The sequence below is a fragment of the Cavia porcellus genome, unplaced genomic scaffold (assembly GCF_034190915.1).
Source record: "Cavia porcellus strain 051 isolate PalLab524CR breed Dunkin Hartley unplaced genomic scaffold, mCavPor4.1 scaffold_19, whole genome shotgun sequence".
NCBI classification, from domain to species: Eukaryota; Metazoa; Chordata; class Mammalia; order Rodentia; family Caviidae; genus Cavia; species Cavia porcellus.
In genome coordinates this window covers 42129241-42151882 of record NW_026947502.1, presented here as the reverse complement: position 1 = coordinate 42151882, position 22642 = coordinate 42129241, and the positions used below count along the sequence as shown (strand labels likewise).

Genomic DNA, 22642 nt, shown 5'->3' with positions numbered 1-22642 from the left:
TTTTGATTATTTGATCATTTTTTCACACCTAAATCTTGTAACTTGAACAACTACTTCTAAGATAACAATATGCAACATAGAACTAGTGTTAATTTCCTACATTCTTTCTCAAATTCTTTATCATTTCTAGCTTTTGTTTTGTTTTTAAAATAAATTTTTAAAAACCCAGTGTTTTGCCAAAGTGTTCTGAGAATGCTCTCTCTGACATATGATCTACAAAAAGCATAATCTTTATTCCAGTAAGTTTGGAAAATAATGCCAAAGTACTGACTTTGGCAAATCTTCACCATGTACGTGGTATGTGTAGAACCTATGCAATGAAACTATGATTCTATAAATCTTGCTTTGAAAAACAAGAATCCAGAAATAGCAAAGCTGAGCCAAGATATTGGTGGGTTCACCAAGTCCCACCTGGGGTTTAGGAGACTTTATTTCTTGTCAATATCTTTTGTGGTTAAAGTGCTGAATGCACAGGCAATCTGTGTTTCTCGCAGATTGAAGCACAGGAGTGAGGACACGAATTCTCACCCCTGGTCCCCCAACTTCTTACTCCCTGTGCCTTGCTCGTCATCTGAGATGACAGCATCAAAAAATCTTGGGTCCACATGGTTCTGTGGAGCAGAGCTCCTACTGCCTAGCTTTAGACAGCATAATGTAGTAGAGGAAACAAACACTTGCTGAGCTGAAGAATTGAGATTTCAGGGTTAACTTACTATCATAGCACACCCTAACACATCCTAACCAGTCCAATACTTGAATTCCAAGCAATGAAAATAACATAAAGGGAGATGATATAAGACCGAAATTACAGATTTCAGATATGTGAGTCCCGACTGGCTTTACACTATCTATCTGCACCTGTCAAGAAAATTTTCCTTAAATTTTATGTGTTTAGATGTTCATTAAATATTCTTTGCCAGACTGCTACATGACAGGCATTGGAATGAGCTCACAGAGTGATATAAAAGACAAAACTAATAGTCTCATAAAGCTTATGTCCTAATTGTAACAAAGAATTATAATAAAGATGATGCCCAGTGGCTAACAGGAATTTTAAAATGTGGCAATTTCACATTTAATATAACTGTACATGTAATTTCTGTCTTCATGCTAAACTTTGTTTTAAAATACAGTTAAAAGTATGGCAATCATACCAAAAAAAGAATTTATAATTTCCTAATTGAATGACAGTCTGGATACTAAATCAAATTAAATATTTTTTGGTTCTCTTGAAAAACAATCATTAAACCATTTCACATTTAATTTTGAAACAGCAAATAACTCTGGAAAAACCTGAAATATCTTTCACTTAATCTCACTTAAGTGATACAATTTTTTTTTGCACTAACCAAATTGTTTTTTACGACACTATAGCTGAAGTTCAATTTTATTACAAAGCTGTTCTTAAATTCAAAGAAATATCTTATTTTTAAATTATACTTTACGCTGTCTTAATAAATCAACTTCAGCTTATATGATAAACATAATGGTATTTCTATAATTTAGAAAAAAATATTAATATGATTTATTATTACTTTCATTTCTACTTTTCAAAAACCAAAAGCCCTTCTAAAGACTTCCAGGAAAGCTTTATAACACACACATGGATACTAATTCCTTTCCTACCTAACAAAGGATATAATACCTGTAATGATATACTTTAAGATGTTAGTATAACAGCTGCATTTAATTTGAAAATTAATGAAAATGAAAAACTACATTGAAGTTTTGTCTGCCTTGTACTTTATCATTAAAAGGTAGTTCAAACTAATGCTAAGTTTATGAAGCCTAAAACATGTGCTTTAGAGAACCTCTGAAGACATGAACCAAATCAGTTCTCATATATCCTACAAGGATAGACTGAAACATGAGTATCCTTTAATTGCATATGCAATTAAAGTTTTTGCCTAAAAATACTTAATTCATTTAGCTTTCCTAACAATGAAAGAAAACCACCAAGTCTATCAACCTACTAAATAATAGCCTGCCTTCAAATTCACCCAGTATTTCAACCGCAGTGTCCTAGGGATGAAGCAATCTAGTTAACACATTTTCCCTTCAGTGGTGCACTCTGTTTCTCTTTTTCTCTCTCCAACTCTGCTCTAGTGTCACTGCTTCTTAAAGGCACATTATCAAAAACCAGGAAGAATATAATATGGTAAGGAACATTTTGTTCTTTCTTTTCTTTTACTTTTGGTACCAGGAGCCAAACTCAGGACCGTGCCCTTGCCAGGCAGGCGCTGTGCCACTGAGCCATATCCCCAGCCCAGCCAGCAAAATTTCAAATCCAATATGGCTAGGAACATTTCAGATCCAAAACAGTTATGCTGTGCACTGCAGGAGTTAAGATCCTTAGGTAATACTAAACCTCACATCTTGGTAGAATGACAAAAATAAAAACATGAAAAATGTTCCCAAACAGTTTCTCAAAACTATCCTTTTCTACCAAAAAACAAACAAAAAAGCTCGAAATGTTATTGGTTGACCTTGTATTCAATGAGTTGCAGAATTAAAATAGCTAAGAGGCTATTGGTGAGTAATGGAAATTATTAAATATTATGGGCATTAGGAAGCAGATGTTAAATTTTCAAGTGTTTTGGTGCATACTGCCTGTAATTAAGGAAACAACCACAGACAAGCATGCAATGCCTTACTCTGCATATTAAAAATGTAAGTTTCCCTGAGTACATAATGTAGCCTGCTTTTGAAGTACCAAATACAAATCTCCTGAAAAAGATAACAGGGTGAATGTTAAATCTGAATTCAATTTTAAAATACATGAATCATTATAACATAATGTAGTTTCAGGGAGAAAACATACATAAGGAAATATCTCAAAAATTACTGAAAATAATTCATTCTTTCTATTTTTTGAACACCTAATAATCAGCAATGAAACACTAAAAAGCAAAATGGCTTAAAAACTATAGACACTGGTCAGGTGGGGTGGTACACACCTGTTATCTCAGCATTCTGGAGGCTGAGGCAAGAGGACTGTCATGCGTCTGAGGCCAGCATGGGCTACATAGTGAGTTCAGGATAGCCTGAACTACAGAACAAGATCCTGTCTCAAAACACAAAAACAAGGGGCTGGGGATTTAGCTCAGTGGCTCAAGAGCTTGCCTGGTAAGCGCAAGGTCACGAGTTTGATCCTCAGCACCAAAAACAAAATACAGATGTTAAATATTCTAACATTATTATAAGTCAGTTGACATTAATTAAATTGAAACAATAGCTCCTGATTTTTAATGAATAACAATAATTGAGCTAATTTTAACATTTAAAATTATATTTTCTTTGGTGCATGTTAGCAACTATTTGTAACCTTATTATATGACAATAGTACATTATTTTTCTTTTGACTTGTTATTCCTAGAGATAGCTTGGTTATTTCTTTAGGCAGTTTAAAAATCAATGCATTTCAATGCCATTTCAGAGTGTTAAAGCAAAATGATGTCATTAAATGTTTTATTATTCATATTGCATGACATCTTTCTACTTATTAAGTAGAGCTTTTTACTTTTCAAATACTTAGCATGTAAGAAGGTATTTGTATTCATATAGCACATCAAAACACAAAATTTTGGTCATAAAAATTGATGAAAAGCTGGCAAAAATAGAATAGTCCAAAGACAGACATCAATAGTCTTCCTGCCTGAACTTCACAGACTAAAAACATTTACACAAACTGAAAACTTTGGAAGTTCAGTAAGTTGACAACACTTGTATGCTCTATGAGGTGAATAAAAAAAAAAAAAGAAAAAAGAAAAAGAATGAGAGGTTAAGAAAATTGTTTCTCCATTAATACCCATATTTTAGATATTGAATCAGTTAACTGTAAGCACCCACACTTTTTAACACTAGAAGGAGTATGTAAAAGAAAAAGCAGCAAAGAAATACTGCGCGTGGTTCCTCAGCATCTTACACATCAGCTCACCAGATCCTTCATTTTCTCCACAAAGGGGAGTTAAAGACATATTCATTCAGCATCTGATATCCCTTTGTAAAGATCATTTCTATAAAATTTATATTTTATAAAAATTAATGGCTAGAATGCACAATATTCAAGAAAAAAGTGAATTCTGCAAAAAGTGGACATTTTTCTCTTAATTTTAGTTACATATTTTATTAGAGGAAAATAAAATTCTATCTGATTTAGAAGATATTATTCTAAGTGTTTCAAATTGTTTAAAATGACACCTCTGTGTTGATCTCAAAACACTGACAGTGAAACCCTAAAATTCCAGGCAAAGTTTTAGCTTATATAGGCATAAATTTCCAGAATTTCCACATGGAACAGAGAACTTGAGATGAAGGGATCACCGTAGGATGGGGGTAACAAGATGAAGACTTGACTAGCTAGTTTTATTTTAAACTCAGAACTATGTCTGACCTATGGTAAGTAATCAGTGTCTTAGGGTCTACCGAAACATTCTTTGACCATTTCAAAGGATAAGAACATGAGTTGATTTGAATTGGATGGATTTAACAGGGGAGTAGATTAAAACAGGGAAAACAAGAGCTTCCTCCAGGGAACACATAAACCACCATATATGTAACAGGCTGCAACAAAGAATCCACATTTAATGTATTTAATAATTATTGCCAATATGTTCAATCTCTGCAATTTTCTACTGTGTATACACAGTAGAAAATAAAAGGTGATAGTTTTGAACATTTAAAATGTTGAGAGAATAAGTTGACAGTTGGAAAAGATCTAATTATTAATTTGTATAAGCAGCATCTACTGTATGTCAGCCACTGCTCTCAGCATTCTAGACATAAAAGTAAACAAAGCACCGTCGCTAACCTCCAGGGCCAGCATAGAAATTAAGTGGGAAACAGCATTAACAATGTGAAAGGAGTTTTTCAGTGTACCAAAAGCTGATAAGCGTTCCAGAGAAACCAAGAGTATGTAACTGCATATGGAGTTGCCAGAACAGGTCAGAGTGGTGACATGAGCAAAACTTAACAAAGAGAAAGAGTTAGCTCAAGAGCAGAATTAATAAAAATGTGTACAACGCAATTGTTCATGGAATGACAGAACTCCTGCAGGTGGAGCATGGAGAACCAGAAAGAAAGAGGTCAGAGGGGTAACAGGGAAGAGAGGAAAATGTTGCAAGGCCTTGTAACCAGTGTAAGCATTTTTAATTTATTATTTACTTAGTCATTGATACCAAGAATTGAACTCAGGACCTCACGCTGGCCAAACAGGCACTGCACCACTCAGTTCATTCCCCAGCCTACTGTAAGCATTGTAACTGTGAGTAAAATGAGAAAATACTACAGGGATCTGAAAAGAGTAACATGATCTCACCTGTCCCTGACTGTGGAGCTGAAAAAAAGCTTAAGAAAGTAAAAGAGAAGGGGAATGATAGGACAGCACTTGAATAATCCAAGTGACAGAGGGGACTCTTCACTGATAACAGCAGGGTGTTACCAGCGGAGAGGTTAAGAAACGGTCAGATTTTGGGAAGATTCTGAATGTAGATCAATACAGGCTTTCTGAAGAGTTGGATGTAATGTGTGAGAGAATGAGGAGCTGGCAAAGGCTGCAAGGTCTAGATTCCTGCAGACGACATGGGCAAGCTTGCAGCAGCCTACATTTGGAGGAGGAAAGAGATCAAGATCTGATTTTAGACACAGTGAAGTAAAAGTGACACACAGACAGACACCATTGCGGGGGGGGGTTAGACGGGTGGCTACACATATACAACTTCAAATGAGTTGGTCAAGATCTGATATGACACAGAAATCTAAGGACCCTGGACTCTCAGTGCAGATTACTCATGCAATTAAATAAAAGTATCATGAAAAATTTTTTTTAAACACACAAAAAATTTAGACATTCTGGGACAGGAATAAGTGAAGCTAACAGGAAAATCAGTGCAGTGAGAAACCGTGGAATTCCTCAAGCCAAATGAAGAAACATTATTTAAGGAGAATGTCAAATGCTAACCGGTTACACAATATTAGAACTGAGACTTAATTAAATAGTTAAGTTTTGTACAGTGGTAAAGGTAGATCGGATTGGAGTGGGTTTAAGAAGGAACAAAAATATAAACAGGACAGCAATTATAGTTAACTCTTTCAAGTTGCTTGTAAAGGAGACTAAAGAAATGGAATGGTAACTCTCAGAAGAGTTGGGATCAGAAAGGGGTTTTATTATTATCTGTCGAACTGCATGCTGATAGGAATCATCTAGCAGGGTAGAAAAATGATGGTACAAGAGAGATAGGGGAGGATTTACAATGATTGCTTTAGGAAGATTAGAAAGAACAGACGTTCATTGTTCACCAATGATCAACTTTTAAATGCGTATTACTTGGATCCTCCAGTTCAACTTCTTGGTCAGATAATAAGAATGAGACTAAAATGTTACACTGAAGGTTACATGGCTGTACCTCAGGTACTTACCTGAGAAACTCACTCGATTTTAAAATGAAAATACACAAAAAACAATTGTTATCTTCCGCTTATCAAGCAAACATGAGACAGTGAGACAGATGGTGAGGAGTACAGAAATGAGATTGGGTAAAAGAAATTGGGATAGTTTGTGTGCTATTCACAGAAGATAAGAAACAGATACAGCTGAATAGAAAAGATGTGACAGGAGGAAGTTACTCTGGAGGCAAAATGTGAATGACTGATTTTTAAAGGCAGGAAGGACAGGGCCAATTCTTTTATTTGACTGAGTGGCACAAACTAAAGAATTTAATGGGTATTTCAGTAATGCTTACTGAGAAGATAAAGGTAGTTCCAACACGCCTGCACTGCCCTGGTGAACAGCAAGGACACCATGGCTATGGAGAAGGAAGCCTAAGCCTGGCTCTCATCACGGTCTCCCAGAACGTGATTCCCAAGAGTCACGTTTTGCCAATTCTTTGATGCATCTCACCTGCTCATTCAGGCAATGCATCTCAAAGCAATCACACAGGTGGGGTTATTTTTTGCCTCGGCTACTGTGTAGAGTTCCACAGCGACTGACTGACTGGGACTTTCTTCCAAGTGTAATACAGTATCGGTGCATTCTTCCCACTCTCCTTGTCATCAGCTGCCTGCTTCCTGGCCTCATGAAGACTGTGCCAAGGTGCTAATGCGGCAGCTCGATCAGTTTCTTAGCATGTTGCCTGGTGGTGAAAATACCTGACAAAGTTCCTCAAAGACACACCTTTGTGGCCAACAGTAAGTAGATGCAATTGGTGCAGACCTCGAGGCTAGTCTGCAGCTGGAAGACACCCAGAGCTGCGGCCATCACGGTGGTGACTGAGGAGCACCGAGCCCCAGCAGGACCCTGAGATCTCCAACTATGACATGACAAAGTGCTCTTGGCACTGTGTGGCCAGCAGGGAAAGGGCGAGCACAAGATCTACTCAAGACTTGAGCAGTTAAACCGTAGTGATTTGGTGAAGTCTGTCTGTGCCACCTGACATTTTGAGTAACAGGAGTAACGTGTCCTCTTTTGAGCAAGAGAGTGATCAGAAAAGAGCAAAGTACTAAATGTAAGCAGGTAGTCTTAAATAATATGGCAGAGGGGGAAAGGCAGAAAGATTAGATTGCAGCTATTTAAAATGTCACCCATGAAACTAGAAATAGCGGGTAGGTATTACACAGGTGGCAGTGCAATAAAAGAAAGCGGCCTATCTGAAATCCTCTACTTAGCAGTTTATTGTTTTGTATACCTTTTTCATAGTCCTAATACCCCTCAAAATATAATCTTTATTATGATTTAGTTGCTGTCTCCCTACTGAAATATGAGTCCCAAAATGGCAGAGTTCATGTGTATTTTTCAGCTATTTTATCTGCATTCATTTTCCCAGTGCTGGTCATAAAGTATGCATGAAAAGTTTTAAATGAGTGAATAAAACACAGAGGCATTTCAATGAAGGAGAGGAAAAAGCAGAATGGAGAGAGGAGAAAAATGCCAAAGAGGAAGGAAGGGAAAGAGCAAAAAAAGGAAGAAGATTATGTATAGGAGTAGAAGATAAAGAGAACAAAGGGATCATGCTGAAGTTAAAGCCTAAAAAATACCAGTGACTATACTGCTGCCAGAGGTGGGCTAGCTGGTTATGGAAATATAAAACTCAGCCCCTCTCTCACTCTGCACCATAGTCCACTTCTCTGTCTCTGCTTTCTCACATATAAAATAATTGTCGTGACATCAAAAGGTGACAGAGCAGGTCAGATGAGCAAACACAGAGGAGCACCTGCTACATCAGACATACTAACAGATGTCGACCACATGTATCATCATCTGCTCCATCTGTATTTCAGGCCATGCCACAAAGCACCAACACTATTATCACCTCTCTTATCTCTCCAGAAACGCAAGAGGCAAGAGACACGTACAATGCCTGACGAACAGCAATCAGCCTTCCTTCCAGTCAAGGTTGCCACTGACCTTACTCACATAGTAATGGTAGCAAGAAGACAAGCAGCTCGGCCTTGGCCTTTCCTACTGTCCTTTCTAAGTGTCCTTTCTGATCCCAATCCTAAAATATGCATGTTCCCAACAGACAGGCTTTCACTGTATAGTCTGGACTGGCCTTGAACTCACCATGTAGTGTTGGAGACCACTAGGAAGCGGCTCTGGCAGGATTTAAATTTTACTAATTGGCTTTCTATGTTTATCTGTGAGTCTGTCCTAGGCTGAGGCCCCTTGCCTGGCGATGGGAGCTGATTCATAGTAAGTGAACCTCTATGAATCACTGGTCTGGCTGAGGCCTGTAGTGGCGTGAGGCCAGATACCTCAAAGGGCAACGTAAGGCCACAGCTGCAGACACTCTGGCTCCAACCCCAATTAACAAGGTGACACTGCAGCTGCAAAGATTACCCCTACAATCTCACTTCTACCATGTCCTAGTGATAAGACAGTTCTACTAATTGACTTGATTCATGACTTGGAGACATCTTTAAAGTGACTCCTGAGGTCCTGCTCACTGCCTGCACTTTCCTCAGTTTCTCTGCTCTTTGTCCTTGGTCCTAATATAAGTGGAATGATCCAGAGAATCCTTTGTCTTTACCCTCAAAGACTCAAGCTTAATTAAAGGGTTTTGACCCTCCTGGAGCCCTAAAAATCATACAATTTGTCTCTTTTTATTTAACCTCCGCTGTACATTCGTTTGGGAGATGGGGGATCTAGGACAGAACCCGATAATGTAGCCCAGGCTGGCTTCGAATTTATGTCGATCCTCCTGCCTCTGCCTCCAGTGTACTGGGATTACTCAGCTCAAAGGTATATTTTTAAAACAAGTTTAGTGAGAGAAAAAAGGTGAGTATACAAAAAAAACAGATAAGGAATGGTGTTTCTTAAAATACAACTGACATAAGACATGGAAGAAAAATAAGGTCCCGATGCCTGATGGATGTGCAAAGAAAAACAGATGGCCAGAGAAAGGAATATTAAGTAGCACTGAAAAAGACAGAACAGCTAGGATAATGGTTTTCAACAGGAGTGATCTAACACTACACGCCAGTGATATACAGTAATACCCAGAAATTCATTTATGATTGATACTAGTTGGTAGAGAACAGAGGACATTGCTAACCATCCTACAGCATATGGAAAACAATTCTACAACAAAGATATACCTACACAAGTGGTAGTAAAAATCCAACAGAATAGAATAGAATAGAAACAATAAAAGCAAGACAATGAATGTAATAAAGTACTTCAAAACAAGCCAATAGTAAATCCAAAATTGCCATAATAAAACTTGCTATCTTTGAAACAGCTGCTCCCACTATTGGATTTGACATAATGAAACAAAACAACTCAACAAAACAGTGGAAACAAGACTATGGGAATCAACAATGGCTGCAACCCTCAGAAGGAGATCCCCTAGATGCCACACTGCGTACCACTATCCTCTGAACCTAAGATCAGTCCTCTGGTCCTAGACCTGAAATGTTAGTGAAACGCCAGAGCACCACAGCTCTGGTTACATTTCACCTCCACAGCTCCATCACAGCCTGTATTTCTCAAGATCAGCCATTCACTTATGGTGAGGGAGGGGTGGAGAGCACAGGTGGGGTGTTGGTGCTTATTTGCAGCCTGTGTGAAGGAAGGGGCTGGGGTCTGTCTGTTCCCAGTCCAGTGGGGACCTGCACATGGCGCTGGTTCTCAGATTGGGCTTGCTGGCTGCTGTGGCTTTGTTCCCTCTATCCCCAGTCCGAAAATGGCCCACAAATAATTTTTAAACAAAGTGGCAATCAATAACACATTTTGTCTCTTCATCTGAGCCATGCCCAAAAGCTGGCTTACATTTGCGTTAAGCTTTTGTTCCAGAAGAAATATCCCCTACTGCTATCATTCTTTCAAAAGGAAAAAGTTAAAATCCACTGAATAGAAGGCAATTTATTTGACCAATACACTTCTAACTTTGTGTTTTTCTGTCTCATAACCATGCATTTAAAATCTTGTGATACAACTTGATATTACAAATGGTGCAAATTTCATACCAAAATGTAGCATCAGAGGACATTTTAGAAATCATCAAATTTGCTCCTTTTGGACTTGTGTGGCATGTTATCTGTAGCTGAAAATCTTACATAGTATATCAAACATCATAATAACAGTCATTGAACAGAGGTATGTAATTTGAGATGGTCAATTATTCTATAGGCAAATATTTATCTTAAATACCAACCTAAAGCAGAATTTTCAAAGCATAAGGAGAAAAAGCAAAGATCATAAAAACAGATTCTGTTCTGGAAGCACATTTTTCTTGCCTGAAAATGCAGTCTGGGAGGTAATTCTCTCAGAATCTTCGTGTCTTCTCGTTTTCAGAAAAATAGTTTATTCCATACAAAGCAACAGGCTGCTCATGAGTGTATTTTGATTTGGATATTAATTAGGCATGTCTTTATTTTTTCATATAAGTTAATGTTTACTTTCTGGCTCCATTAGAGTTGAGGCACTGGGTGTTTAGATTCCTACTGGAAACCTCAATATACAGCACTTTTTCCTAACACCCTCACTTTCATGATAATGAAAACATTTCTATTAAACTTACCCTCAAAAAAACCCCAGAATTTTAGAAAAAGACAAATTTCTGTATTCCTTAAATGTGAGAGGGGAAAGGAAGTGGCTTACAACTGACATTAATAAAAATCTAATTACAAAAGCCATACGATGTAAGGAGTTAATTTAATCATTTTATGCCTGGTAAAGAATTCAACAAGATTCTCTAATTCATCAATCACAGAAGAAAGCAAAACAACTGTCAAACCCTAAAGAGTGTGACAGAGCTTTCTTCTGGAGGCAATTTCATTCAACTATGAAAGAAAAAATATATTCCAAATTATGTTTATTCATTGAATATACCTGCAAATCTGGGCATGGTGGCACCTGCCTATAATCTGAAATGCCTGGATACTGGGGTAAGCAGACTGCAAGTTTGAGCCCACTCTGGGCAACTTAGCAACACTCATCTCAAAAGAAGTGGAGGAATGGAGTGGAATGGGATGGGATGGAATGGAATGGAATGGAATGGAATGGAATGGAATGGAATGGAATGGAATGGAATGGAATGGAATGGAGGAAATGGAATGGAATGGCTGAGGATGTAGCTCTATTGTAGTGTATTTCTCTAGGACCCACAAGATTTTGGATTCAATGCCCAGCACTGAAAGGAAGAAAATGTCTATATACAATTCTAGATATCAACAATTACCTACACCAGTTATTTTATTTCTAAAGGGTGCCTAAAATTAAGCTCCCCCCACAAAAACAATCACTGTAAACATAATAAACTACAGAGAAACCCCCAGTGCTTTATTACTTTCTCTCTGAATTTAGGAAACAATGTCCACACATATATTGTTCTGGCAGTAAAAATTTATGGAAACACTCTGAAATTTTTCACATCCTGGATTTCTAAGAAAATGTAAAACACAAAAAGAAACAAAAAAGAGAACAGATCTTATGTAGACAAATGCTAGCATTTTCACTCTGAAATATCTGGTGTTGAAACCTCTCTTCTCTACTAATAAGCAAAGCAGTGTCGGATAAGTTACCTGACCTCTCTGGTCTAGATTTTTTATTCCTACCAAAGGGAATAACAGTACATTCCTCATCCATTTTGAGGTCTGGATGACAATATAAATAAATACACTTTAGAAGACTATCTGGCAGAAAGTAAAATCTGTTAGCCGTGTTTACTGCCAAAGTTGTTCTTTCCAGAGATATTCAATAACCATAAAAAATTATAGATAAGTAGAATAATCAGCACTAAGGGAAGCGTGAAGTAATGAACAACTAGTTTATAGTAGTCATGAGCAAATTTTATCCAACAATTAGAAAATACATTGCATATAATTCATATGTTTTATATCTTCATCTATGCTAAATATACATACAAAAACCTGAAAAGAAACATAGCCAAATATTTAGCATACCTACTTCTGGTACAGTATAACTTTATTTTCCTCCTTTTTAAAATTTTCCCAGACTTTCCATAATATTCATGTGCTAGATTACTTCTGAAATCAGAAAAAAAAAAGAAATTTGCTCTTTAAAAAAGCAGTACTCTTTGTTGTGTATTAATCTTGCATTTGCAGCTTGATGTTAGTTATACACATTTCGCTTATAGCTGAATCAGAAACATCCTGGAATTTTATCACTTAATTCTCAAAAAATGCCCGTGAAATTTTGCATAAGCTGACTGTACAGAGCATTCTATAGCTTATTTTCTTTAGGCAAATATGTTTAGCTCAAACCAGCATTTCTATCTCTTTTCCTACATTTAAATATTTGAGATCTTCAGAGCAGCTAGGAAGGGAAAAAAAAAAAAAAAACATAATCCAGGTAACAATACAACCTATTACACTGGTATTATTACCCTTTTCTTCACTACCGCCTGAAGCATACTATCTAACATTTGAAGGCGGCTAGAGTTTCTTTATCAGCTAATTATCTCTGTGTTCCATGGATTAATTCATCCAAAATAGAGAGTGAGGAAGGATTATTGGTTATCTCTGTTTTTTTTTTCTTTTTTTTTGTTACCTCTATTTTCTAAGCATATAATAATTCATCATGCTTTAAACAGCAAAAATGTAAAGCATTTTTGCATTTGATAAATATACCTTAGTATAGAGAAGTAGACTGTTTATGTAGAGTAGTGAAAGTACAGCTATTCCTGCTATTAAATGAACTGTAAATTTCATTCATTCACAACTTTAGAACTTGGCAAATACTCTAGAGATTGTTCTGTGTAATTTGTTCAATTAATGAGTTTTACATGCATGGACTCATTAACCAAAAATGCTCTGTAGGATTTCCCAGAGCAATAAACTACAGAAATTCAAGTGGATAAATCGTTAAGAAAAGAAGGAACATTAAAAGCAAAAATGTTTTGCAGGCAATTGTCATTTCTGTTTTCATCAAGCCCAAACCAGACTGTTTTCTATGGATTGTCAAATCTTTCAAAACTAAGGATGTTTAACTTATTTTTTTTTTACGACATGGTAAGAAAAATTACCAGTGCTTTTTAATTCACAAGCACAATGCTTACCTGCCTACTCATAGGGTCCAACCACTGAGTAATTCTAATTCACTAACAAAACAACGCATTTCAACTGGTTCCCCCATGAGAACAGTGTGTACTCAGAAAGCCTCCCCCAAAAAAGGTGTGTGCATGTGTGTGGACACGTGTGTGTCAGTCTGCGCTACTCATTATGTTAGTCTTATGATTTAACATAAGTGAAATGCTGCAAGAAAAATTCAAAGTTATAAACAGTTTAAGCTAAAAGAGAATCAAGCTAAAGCAGTATTAATTGTTTTCAGATTAAAAAACAAAATTGGTTTATTAGATACTAATCTCTCTCCAACTAACAGGTATTCCACATTCACACCCAAACTTGATGCCTACCAGTTTACCAGTGTTCAACAAAGAACAGATAAACTCTACACATACGCTAAATTGAGATGTATTTTAAAGAAGTAATAGTTTTTTTCCAATTTCTTAGTGAAAAATGATTACCAGCACCTGCTGTGCTAGTTAAGATTAGTATATCTCTAAAACTCCAGAGTTTTACAACTATTAGTTTCTTTTCCTCAATGTGTAGAAAAAGCTAATGGATTAACACTATTTCGGTACTGGTTCCTTTTCTTTTTCCTGTCTACTCTTCATATTTTATCTGCCTTTGAGAGATTTACAGTCTTCCTTTTTGGACTCACCATTTTTGCAAAGGACTTGCCCTTTCCAGAAGTCCAAATATTTATTTTTTTTATTAGCACATGTTTGCAGTATGTAATGTTTACAGTCATCTGAGGGATTAGGTAGGTACAGGTGCCATATTTTGAATTCTTTTTTTTCCTGTTCCCTTCCCATCCCTCCGCCTTCTCTCTGTCTCTAGAGTCCCTTCCCTTACTTTCATTTTTTGCATTTCAACAATTTTATTGAAAAGTATGCCCCTTAGTACCAAACATAATGGTAGTTGGTTAGGTTACTTCTGTCAAATCAAAATTAGTAACTGTATTTAAATTTAAATATAGCCAAAATACAGACCTAGTAGGTTTGACATATTTATTGAGCTATCTTTAATATTTCTTCTAAAAAAGGTTATGTTGCATCAATGATAAAAATTTCAATATAGAATCTACTTCCTCAGTCTAGTTCCATTAAAAAATACCTTCTATTATTATTACATAGTAACTCAAAATCAATTATCACTCGGAAAACTTGCTTTACCCTAAGTTCTGGCTACATATTTTTTCTTTTAGTTCATGTTTGCATTCATTGTGAGTAATGGATACACAAAACACATCTCAATTCTTTCCAAATCAATTGCCACCACCACCCTCCAACTCTTTAATTCCTTTCCTATTTGCAAAAGACACATCTTCCTGTTTCTTTTCATCTTTTATTTTGCTCTTTATCTTTATGTTTTAGATTTTTCATATGAAAGAAATCATATGATATTTAAGCTTATATATCCAATATATAATGATAACCTTAGAATATGTGATCACTTGTATATGGTGTTAATCCATTTATGGTAATTAACCATGACCCAAACTGAGTAAGTTGCAAGTTTCTTAGATTTCACATCACATTGTCTTTTTAGGTTTTCTACATTCTTGACCAAAGGAACACCATACTGCTAAGTACATGACAAGTACAGACTTACACATGAATGCACACTATTATCCTCAGCTCTGCTTTCATTCTCTAAGCTTGGGGAAGTAAAACATTGTATTGAGTAAGAAAACTGGCCACTAAAAGCAGGGATGCCTTTTTATATTACTAATGTTGAAAGACTAAATTAATATATCCAAAAATGAATTTTTGATCTCACTGGGACCAAAAACTGTAATATAGTAAGCTTAGATTATGTAATAATTGAAAAATGGTAGATGCTGAAGATATATATGAATTATGTTTGAGGTGTTTTTCACCATAGCATAGAAGACAAAGTAACTCATTTATGAAAACTAAAATTAAAGTTTTACTCAATTAAAAGCCTGTTTTTCTTCTTCCAATATACAATTCAATTATAACTGATTAATTATGATTAAATACCTAATCATTAAAATGTCATTCATCACAACAATTCTTCTTATGAACAGGCTACAGTTTTGTGACTAAATATTAAAGTGCTTTAAACAGTTCTTAATATGCTCAACTCTACTTTAATACCTGAATTCAGATGACCAACATCAAAAGAAAGGAACTTTAAAATAGCCTCAATGAAATGGCCAATATTTGGATGCAATTTATGCAAAGATCAAAGACAGAATTTCCTTAAATTGCATAATTAGAGTATGCAAAGAAAAACTAATACTATTTGACTGACATATGATCCAGTTATAATCTCTTTAATTTTTCATTTTTATTTTCCAAGTTAGTTAGAACTCATCTCCACATATATCAAAACGTGACCAAGAAACATTGCATGATCAATAAAATGAAAATACTAAATATAACTTTTTGTTATTTACATCATGACATTAACTGTCAGAATATTAAATATGACAATTGATAAAGTAAGAGCTATATTAATATTTACAAGTCATAAGCACAGAAACCAACAAACTGGGATTCACAAAGTTTTCAGTTAGTCCTTTGTTTGTAACTATTTGAAAGGCATGTTTAGACACATGTGCAGTGGTCCAAAAAAGGTAAATAATGGACAACTGTGAATTGTCACAGGTTACACATACCCTTGTGAGAATTCTGTTCTCAAAATAACTCCCATGCATATGCTATAGATAGCCAAGGACCTGAGATTCAGTCATAGTAGACACACTGCCATATTCACACCCAGATAATGACTTACACAAGTCAGTGGTTATCACATGGTATCATTTATCATTCATAAATTTCATTTCATGCTGAGATTTTTACCCATGTACGCTGTGACAACCTATCAAAACTTCCAGAACATTACATGAAGACGTTATCTGTTGAGCTGTCAGATCTTATTTATCAAACTTCGCATTATCTATGTTTTCGTATTCCTTTATGAACTATTTATTTTTCCCTTAAAGGTCTTCAAGACTCCCTGAACTACATTTGTGCCCGGGAAGCTGAGACAGGGAGAAAGTAGCCTAGTAATCGCGTGCTCTCCAGAGTCTACAGAATGACGCTACAGCCTTGGGCAGTGGTCACACAGGCGTGCTGGTCATTCGCCCTGTGTAAGAGAGACCGACACATGGAGGACAGCACGACAGCAGGTCCGGAACCTGCCCTGGCCTCCCTCCCGGGCCAGCGGTGCGCACTGCCCCCTCGGTGCTGGCTCCGACCCGCCCCGCGCGCTGCTGCGGAGAAAAGCGCCCGCACCGCGCCACCGGAACGCGGCGAGGACCGGACAGCGCCTTCCCGCGGGGCCGGACCAAGGCAGCTTTCGCGCCGGCTCTGCCTCCTCTGGGCCGGGGACGCCGCCGCGGGCGCTTCGGCGCTCAGTCCGGCGCGGATCCGATCCCGGGCCCGGAGCTGCACACACACGCGCGGCCCGGCTCGGAACTCGCACTCTGGATCGCACTCTGCGCGCCGCGCGCGCCCGGACAGTGCGGACCGCACCGGGTCGGACCCGACCCCGCCCCGCCCCGCGCCCAAGCCAGGCGGAGGCTCCGAGACCCTGTCGCCTCCTCAAGCCCCGGAGCCGCTTCTGCAGTCTGGGTCCCGGGGCGAGGCGCAAACCCGAAACCCCAGAGTCCCGAGTCCTGAGCCAGGTCGCGGGCAGGACCCCAGCGCGCGCGCACGCACACACTCACACGCGCACACACTCAGTCGAACACTCGCTCACGCTCGCACCGGAGCCCCGCTCCCGGGTCTGGCCGCGGCCTCCGACAGCAGGACCGAGACGCGCGCCGGGGCGGGCCCGAACACCCGGACGGCGCGGGAAGCGGCGGGGGCGGCCTGCCCTGCCCTGCCCTGCCCCTGCCGGTGGGTCTCGGCCCCGCCCCGCCGCCCCGCGCCCCACGCGCGGCAGGGACACCAGTTGATAGCTCGTAGCTCACGGAGGGAAGAAGAGGGAAAGTGCGACGACTCCCGCCGCCCGCGCCCCGCGATCCCGGAGTTCGCAGCCCGCGCGCGACTGAGCCAGACCGGACCCTCGCTCCCCGCGCCGCTCACCTCCTTAAGCTCCCGGGCCACGTCCTTCAGGTCGCCCAGCACCAGCTCCAGGTCCTGCACGATGGCCCTGATCTGCTCCTTCACCGGGGCTCCGCGCGCGGCTGGCGAAGCGGACATCCTCCGGGCGTCAGCGCCGGCGGCCGCGCGCGGACCCCCGCATCGTGGGCGCCGCCTTGGCCTGGCGCGGCCCGGCCCGGCCCGGCCCGGTCCGGCCCGCTCCGGCCGCGAAGCGACGGTGCCGCCCGCGACTCCGAGCCGGAGCCGCGCGCGGGCTGCAACCGGGAAGAGAGAGCGCGCCTGCGCCGCCGCACACGCACACGCGCGCCCGCGCCCGCCCGGGGCCACGCGCCACGCCGCCCGGCCGGGACGCTCCGTCACGGTGCCTGGGACCCGACAAGCTCGGCCCGGCCCGTGCTTGTTCCCGTGCGGCGAGGTTGAGTCTACTCCCCGGCCCCGAGACCCTGATGACCTAGAAAGCGCTGCGCGGGGAGTGGGAGTCAGAGTCGGGTCCACAGGGACCCTAACCCAGGACCACGGTCGTCCTGAGACCTCGAAGGTCCCCCGAGACCCACCCACCCGCGAGCTGCGTGCTTCTGCGGGGCTGGGGAGGGGGGGCGGGGTACCGGGGTCCTGCAATGCGAGGTGTAACCGGTATCCCCAAGAGGCCCCCACCGCAGCTGCCTAAAGCTAAGGGAGTTTCCTTAGGGTTGAGTCCTCCCACCACCAGTCCCCGGGGGACGCCTGGGCCGTCTGAGTCACCCTGGTTGCGCTGCTCGGCTGTGGCGACTCCTGCTCCAGCCCTTAGCTGGCGTGTGCGGGGAGTGAGGTGACACTGGCTGGCCAGTCCCGGAGGACGCTCAGTGAGGGCCTCCAGCTGCGCTCTAGCCTCGCTTTTGCCTCTATTTCAAGTGTTGCGCTACTAAACAAATAGAAAATAACTTCGTTCTGTCAGAAGGACTGAGGGAGGTGAGTTAGTAGGAATCCTGCACCTCCTTCCCGGTAGGTGGCCACCAGTCTCATTAACCAGAGTTTTCATTCCCTCAGTGTCTAGCCGCTCTAGCTACTGACCTGGCTGGCCGTCTGTTTTCTGGAGGAGGAGCACTCCTCCAGAACACTTTTAATAGGCTTTTCATTTTGGTCCTGCCCTCCGAGGGCTCTCTGTCTCTTGTTTCTCATGCCCCAAACAGCTCTAGCAGGCCTCTGCATCAGAGGAGTATCTTGGCTCTCCTCTTTCTGGTCACTCAAGCTTCTAACTATCAGTCACTCTGCTACTTAAACGACTCACTTGACAGGATTCTGGAAATTGTATTTGCAATAGGAATAAAAACTGAGGACCGATGAAATTTAGTATCAAAAAATGCAAAAGTGGAATATGCATTGAAAGATTAGGAAAAAAAAAGTAGAAAGTGGGTAAGTATATGTAGAATAGGATGAGGAAAAAAAGAGTTTTCAGCAAGTCAATTGAGAGAAGAAAACCAAAGGAGTGTTTCAAAATGCCAAATAATGTGCTTCAGTTTTCTGGAGTAAAAAGAATGAGTTTTCTTTAACTGCCTTTAATCTTGTCAGGTGCTTTATAAACAGTAACAGTGAAACTGATTCTACCAGGCTCACAAACCCCATCACACACACACTGGAAATTTTGATCAATAATTTGTTTCACATCTGAAGAAAGCTAAGTGTTCAGTTATGTCAGGAGCTAACACGAAGAAAAAGAAAAAAGTGCTGCTCTTCCAGCAGCAAGCAAGGGAATAAGAAAGTCTGGGAAACTCAGTGATTTTAAGGAAGGATACAAGAGAAGAGGAAAAGAAATGACTGTGTCCTTCCCAACAACAAAATAATCCTCTAAATATTAGAAAATGTCTCAATTTAAACTCATACTAACGATTACACCAAAAGAAAGAAACAAAATCTGCTTCCTTACGATATCCTTGACTTACTAACCAATCAAAGTATTTTGGCTTAAATAAAATCACTGCTACTCTGAAACACTTCCCACAGCCGCGTCACGGTTTGCTCACGTGTGATGGCAGTTATCCAATCAGCGCGGGTGTGCAATATCAAGTCAGCTAAAGGAGAAGAGTGGGTTGTCCCCAAACCCACGCCAAGGGAGCAGAGTGTCTCAGCAGAGGTGACTGCAGTGGCCACTATCTTCCACTCATCAAGTGTTTCTTAAACCAAGTCTTCATAAACTATTCCTAAAGAAAACTTTATAAGGAATTAAAATATTCAGGGGAAAAGAGAAAGAATTTAAAAAGGTATAATACGAGTCAAATGTATTTTCTGTTTTCTATTACCCTCATGGAAAAAAAAAACTTTCATTCCTTTACCTTATACTACATTTTATCTGTATGTATAATGTTTAGAGTCAAATTATAAGGATTACAAAACAAGCAACACTTCACACAGTTACTGATGACTGAATATTTTTATTTACTAGTTGTAAATGACACACTCAAAACATAAATTTAGACAAGAAAACATTTCTAAATAAAGAAGAATCTTATTTAATGGGGTGATTGTACTCAGAATATTTTCTTTCCTTTACTCCCCACTTTCTAATTATCCAGGAAGAACTGGATAATTATAGATAGGAGATCATTTAGTGGCTGTTTTCAGTTGAAAACCCTTATCAGTACTTTGGTGTGTGTGTGTGCGTGTGTGTGTGTGTGTGTGTGTGTGTGTGTGTGTGATTACAATTGCTATTGAGCCCTAAGAATTAAGTTTTAACATTCAGAGGAAAAAAATCTTGTAACGTGACATAATTTTTAAATCACAACACATAAAAAAGTTCCTAAAATGTTTTCTCTCGGTTGACAGTGATTCTTACTGATACACTACCGTCTTATCCCTTGTCTATTCTGAAAGAAAGAATGAGATACATAATACAAAATACCTCTGAACTGAGGCTTTTTGCTTTACAGCAACTGATTTCTGCTTATAAAATCCAAGTCATATATGATAACATGAATAATAAATTTTTTAAGGTTTTTTTGGCCAAAATAGTTCTCAAGAGCCATAGGAGTGGGGAATTTTGGAGAAGGGTGTATAAGTGTGAGGGGAAATGTTAGTGATGCATCTGAGAAAAATTAGGAAACTTCTGCATATATTCATTTACTATTAAATATATTGCATATGGGCAGTTCTGAAGCTCTAGAACACATCAAAGTTTGCTCAAACTCAAATTGCCAGGCCCCATCCCTAGGGGGTCTGATTTAATTCTTGTTGGTTTGTGACCACAGTGCTGTGTGAGATTAAAATTTAATCTTTGTTTTTAGCTGCAATAAACCTTACAGATCATCTAGTTAAACCTCTTTGTATTGTAAGTGGAAAAAGTCACTGGGAAGTTAAATAACATTTCCAATGTTTCACATGTAGTGAAAACAAATTAAGAGATAATACCACCTATACATTTTGTTAAATTTATTTCCTTTTGTTTGAAGAATGTCACCTCTTTATATATCAATTACTTTTGTCACGAAGGATATTTGGATGTACTGTAGCTACATATTGACAAAAAATAATAAATGTGATTGTAAGTTCATTATACTAATCTGAGGCAATGAAACTGTATTACAAAGTAGCTTATCAATAAATATTTAAGAATACAATAATTTAATGGTCCCCCTAGGCAAAAATTCATGCTTTGGAATAGATATGCCATTAGGCTTAGCATAACATTGTTCCAGCAGGAACAATTAGCTAATTCCACACACAGGTTTAATACAAAATGATATCCGTATAGTAAAATGATACTATCAAAATATTTGTTATCCTTTTTTCCTAACTGTAGTCAGTTTATGTCATTGGGCCTTTGCTATTATCCAAATATTGGTGTCCCAACGAAATCCCTGTGTTTAAATCAAAGCCACCAGTGTGGTGGATTAAGAGGTGGACTATAGGGAGTTGATTTGGTCAGGAGGGAGATGCCTTCATGAATGTGATTAGTGCTCTTCTGTTTTGATACTGAAAATTGGACTTCGCACTTGTCAGGCAGGCACTGTGCCACTGAGCCATTTCCCCAGCCAATTAGTAAAGCAGGCCCTCAGAGACACCAAGGCTTCTAACACTTGGTCTTGGACTGCTAGCTTCCATTATTTAAAAAAATTCTTATTGTTTCTGAGTCTATCATATTTTGTTATAACAAAATTGGACTAAAATAACCTCCTGTGTATCTTAGAAAACTTTTTACATATGTGGTAGAAACCGCTTTTATCAACTCAACAAAAGAAAGATGAAAACAGAAACATCTTCACGTAGAATTAGAGCAGAAATTGTAGGACCAGTGAGACACTTTCTACTTGTGTAACCCTACCACCCTACCTCTATCACAGGCTCTGTGAATTGGCTTTGTTTTAGAGCAGTTTACCCAGGAATTTGAAGCTTGGTTACTGGTAAATTCAAGTTTATATCCTCACAGATTCATAACTACAAGATAGGTCTTTACAGCAATCCAGTTTAGGTCACAGATACACACCTCAAGCCGTTCACCTATGATTGGGATGCATTTGTATCATTCAAAGGTACTATTACAGCATGCCATTCTTATTGTACAGAATACATATATTTATATGCCATGATTTCCCAGCAGGTGGCAGTAAAACCAGTTAGTCTACCAAAATCTGTGTAAGTTTCTGGTAGTGGAAGTATTTTTAGGAAGCAATGCCATTTTATAATTTCACAGACAGAACGATGCCATATGAATTAGTAGTGATGTTTGGATCAGCAGGCAGTGCTGAACAACTATAATTACTAACCTCACTTGGATTAAACTGCCCACTCATATGGCTGATTACTGCCCCTGAGAAAATAAAAACACTTATAAATTCACCATACAGCTTTTATATTAGATCGTATTTCTTACTTTAGCCTCACATGTACAAATTTATACTTTTAAATTATTTTTGCTTCCCCAAGCTAGCTTCACTTAAGTGTTACATTTGGCCCTCAGTTTGTCCTTGCCTATCTTATCAACTCCCTCATTTGTCTTACTCTCAGGGTCAAGTCCTAGGTACAAGGACTACATGCAGCTCAGTGCTCTGCTAAGCTCCTCACCACCTGTGCAA

The 22642-nt window shown here is 39.2% G+C and overlaps 1 protein-coding gene across 3 annotated transcripts in view; it reads right to left on the bottom strand.

The window, feature by feature from the left end:
* Prr16 (proline rich 16) overlaps window positions 1-18195 on the bottom strand; it is a 359549-nt gene extending 341354 nt beyond the window's left edge. The window contains exon 1 of one of the 3 annotated variants that reach the window (XR_010041170.1): window positions 17580-18138. Coding sequence is in view for 2 of the 3 variants with exons in the window: in XM_063230966.1 (XP_063087036.1) it covers window positions 17580-17696 (117 nt within the window). In the remaining variant the exon portion in view is untranslated. Of the gene's footprint in view, window positions 1-17579 lie in introns of all 3 variants that reach the window. The other 2 variants (XM_063230966.1, XM_063230965.1) reach the window with 2 other exon arrangements.
* Between the last annotated feature and the right edge of the window lie 4447 nt (window positions 18196-22642).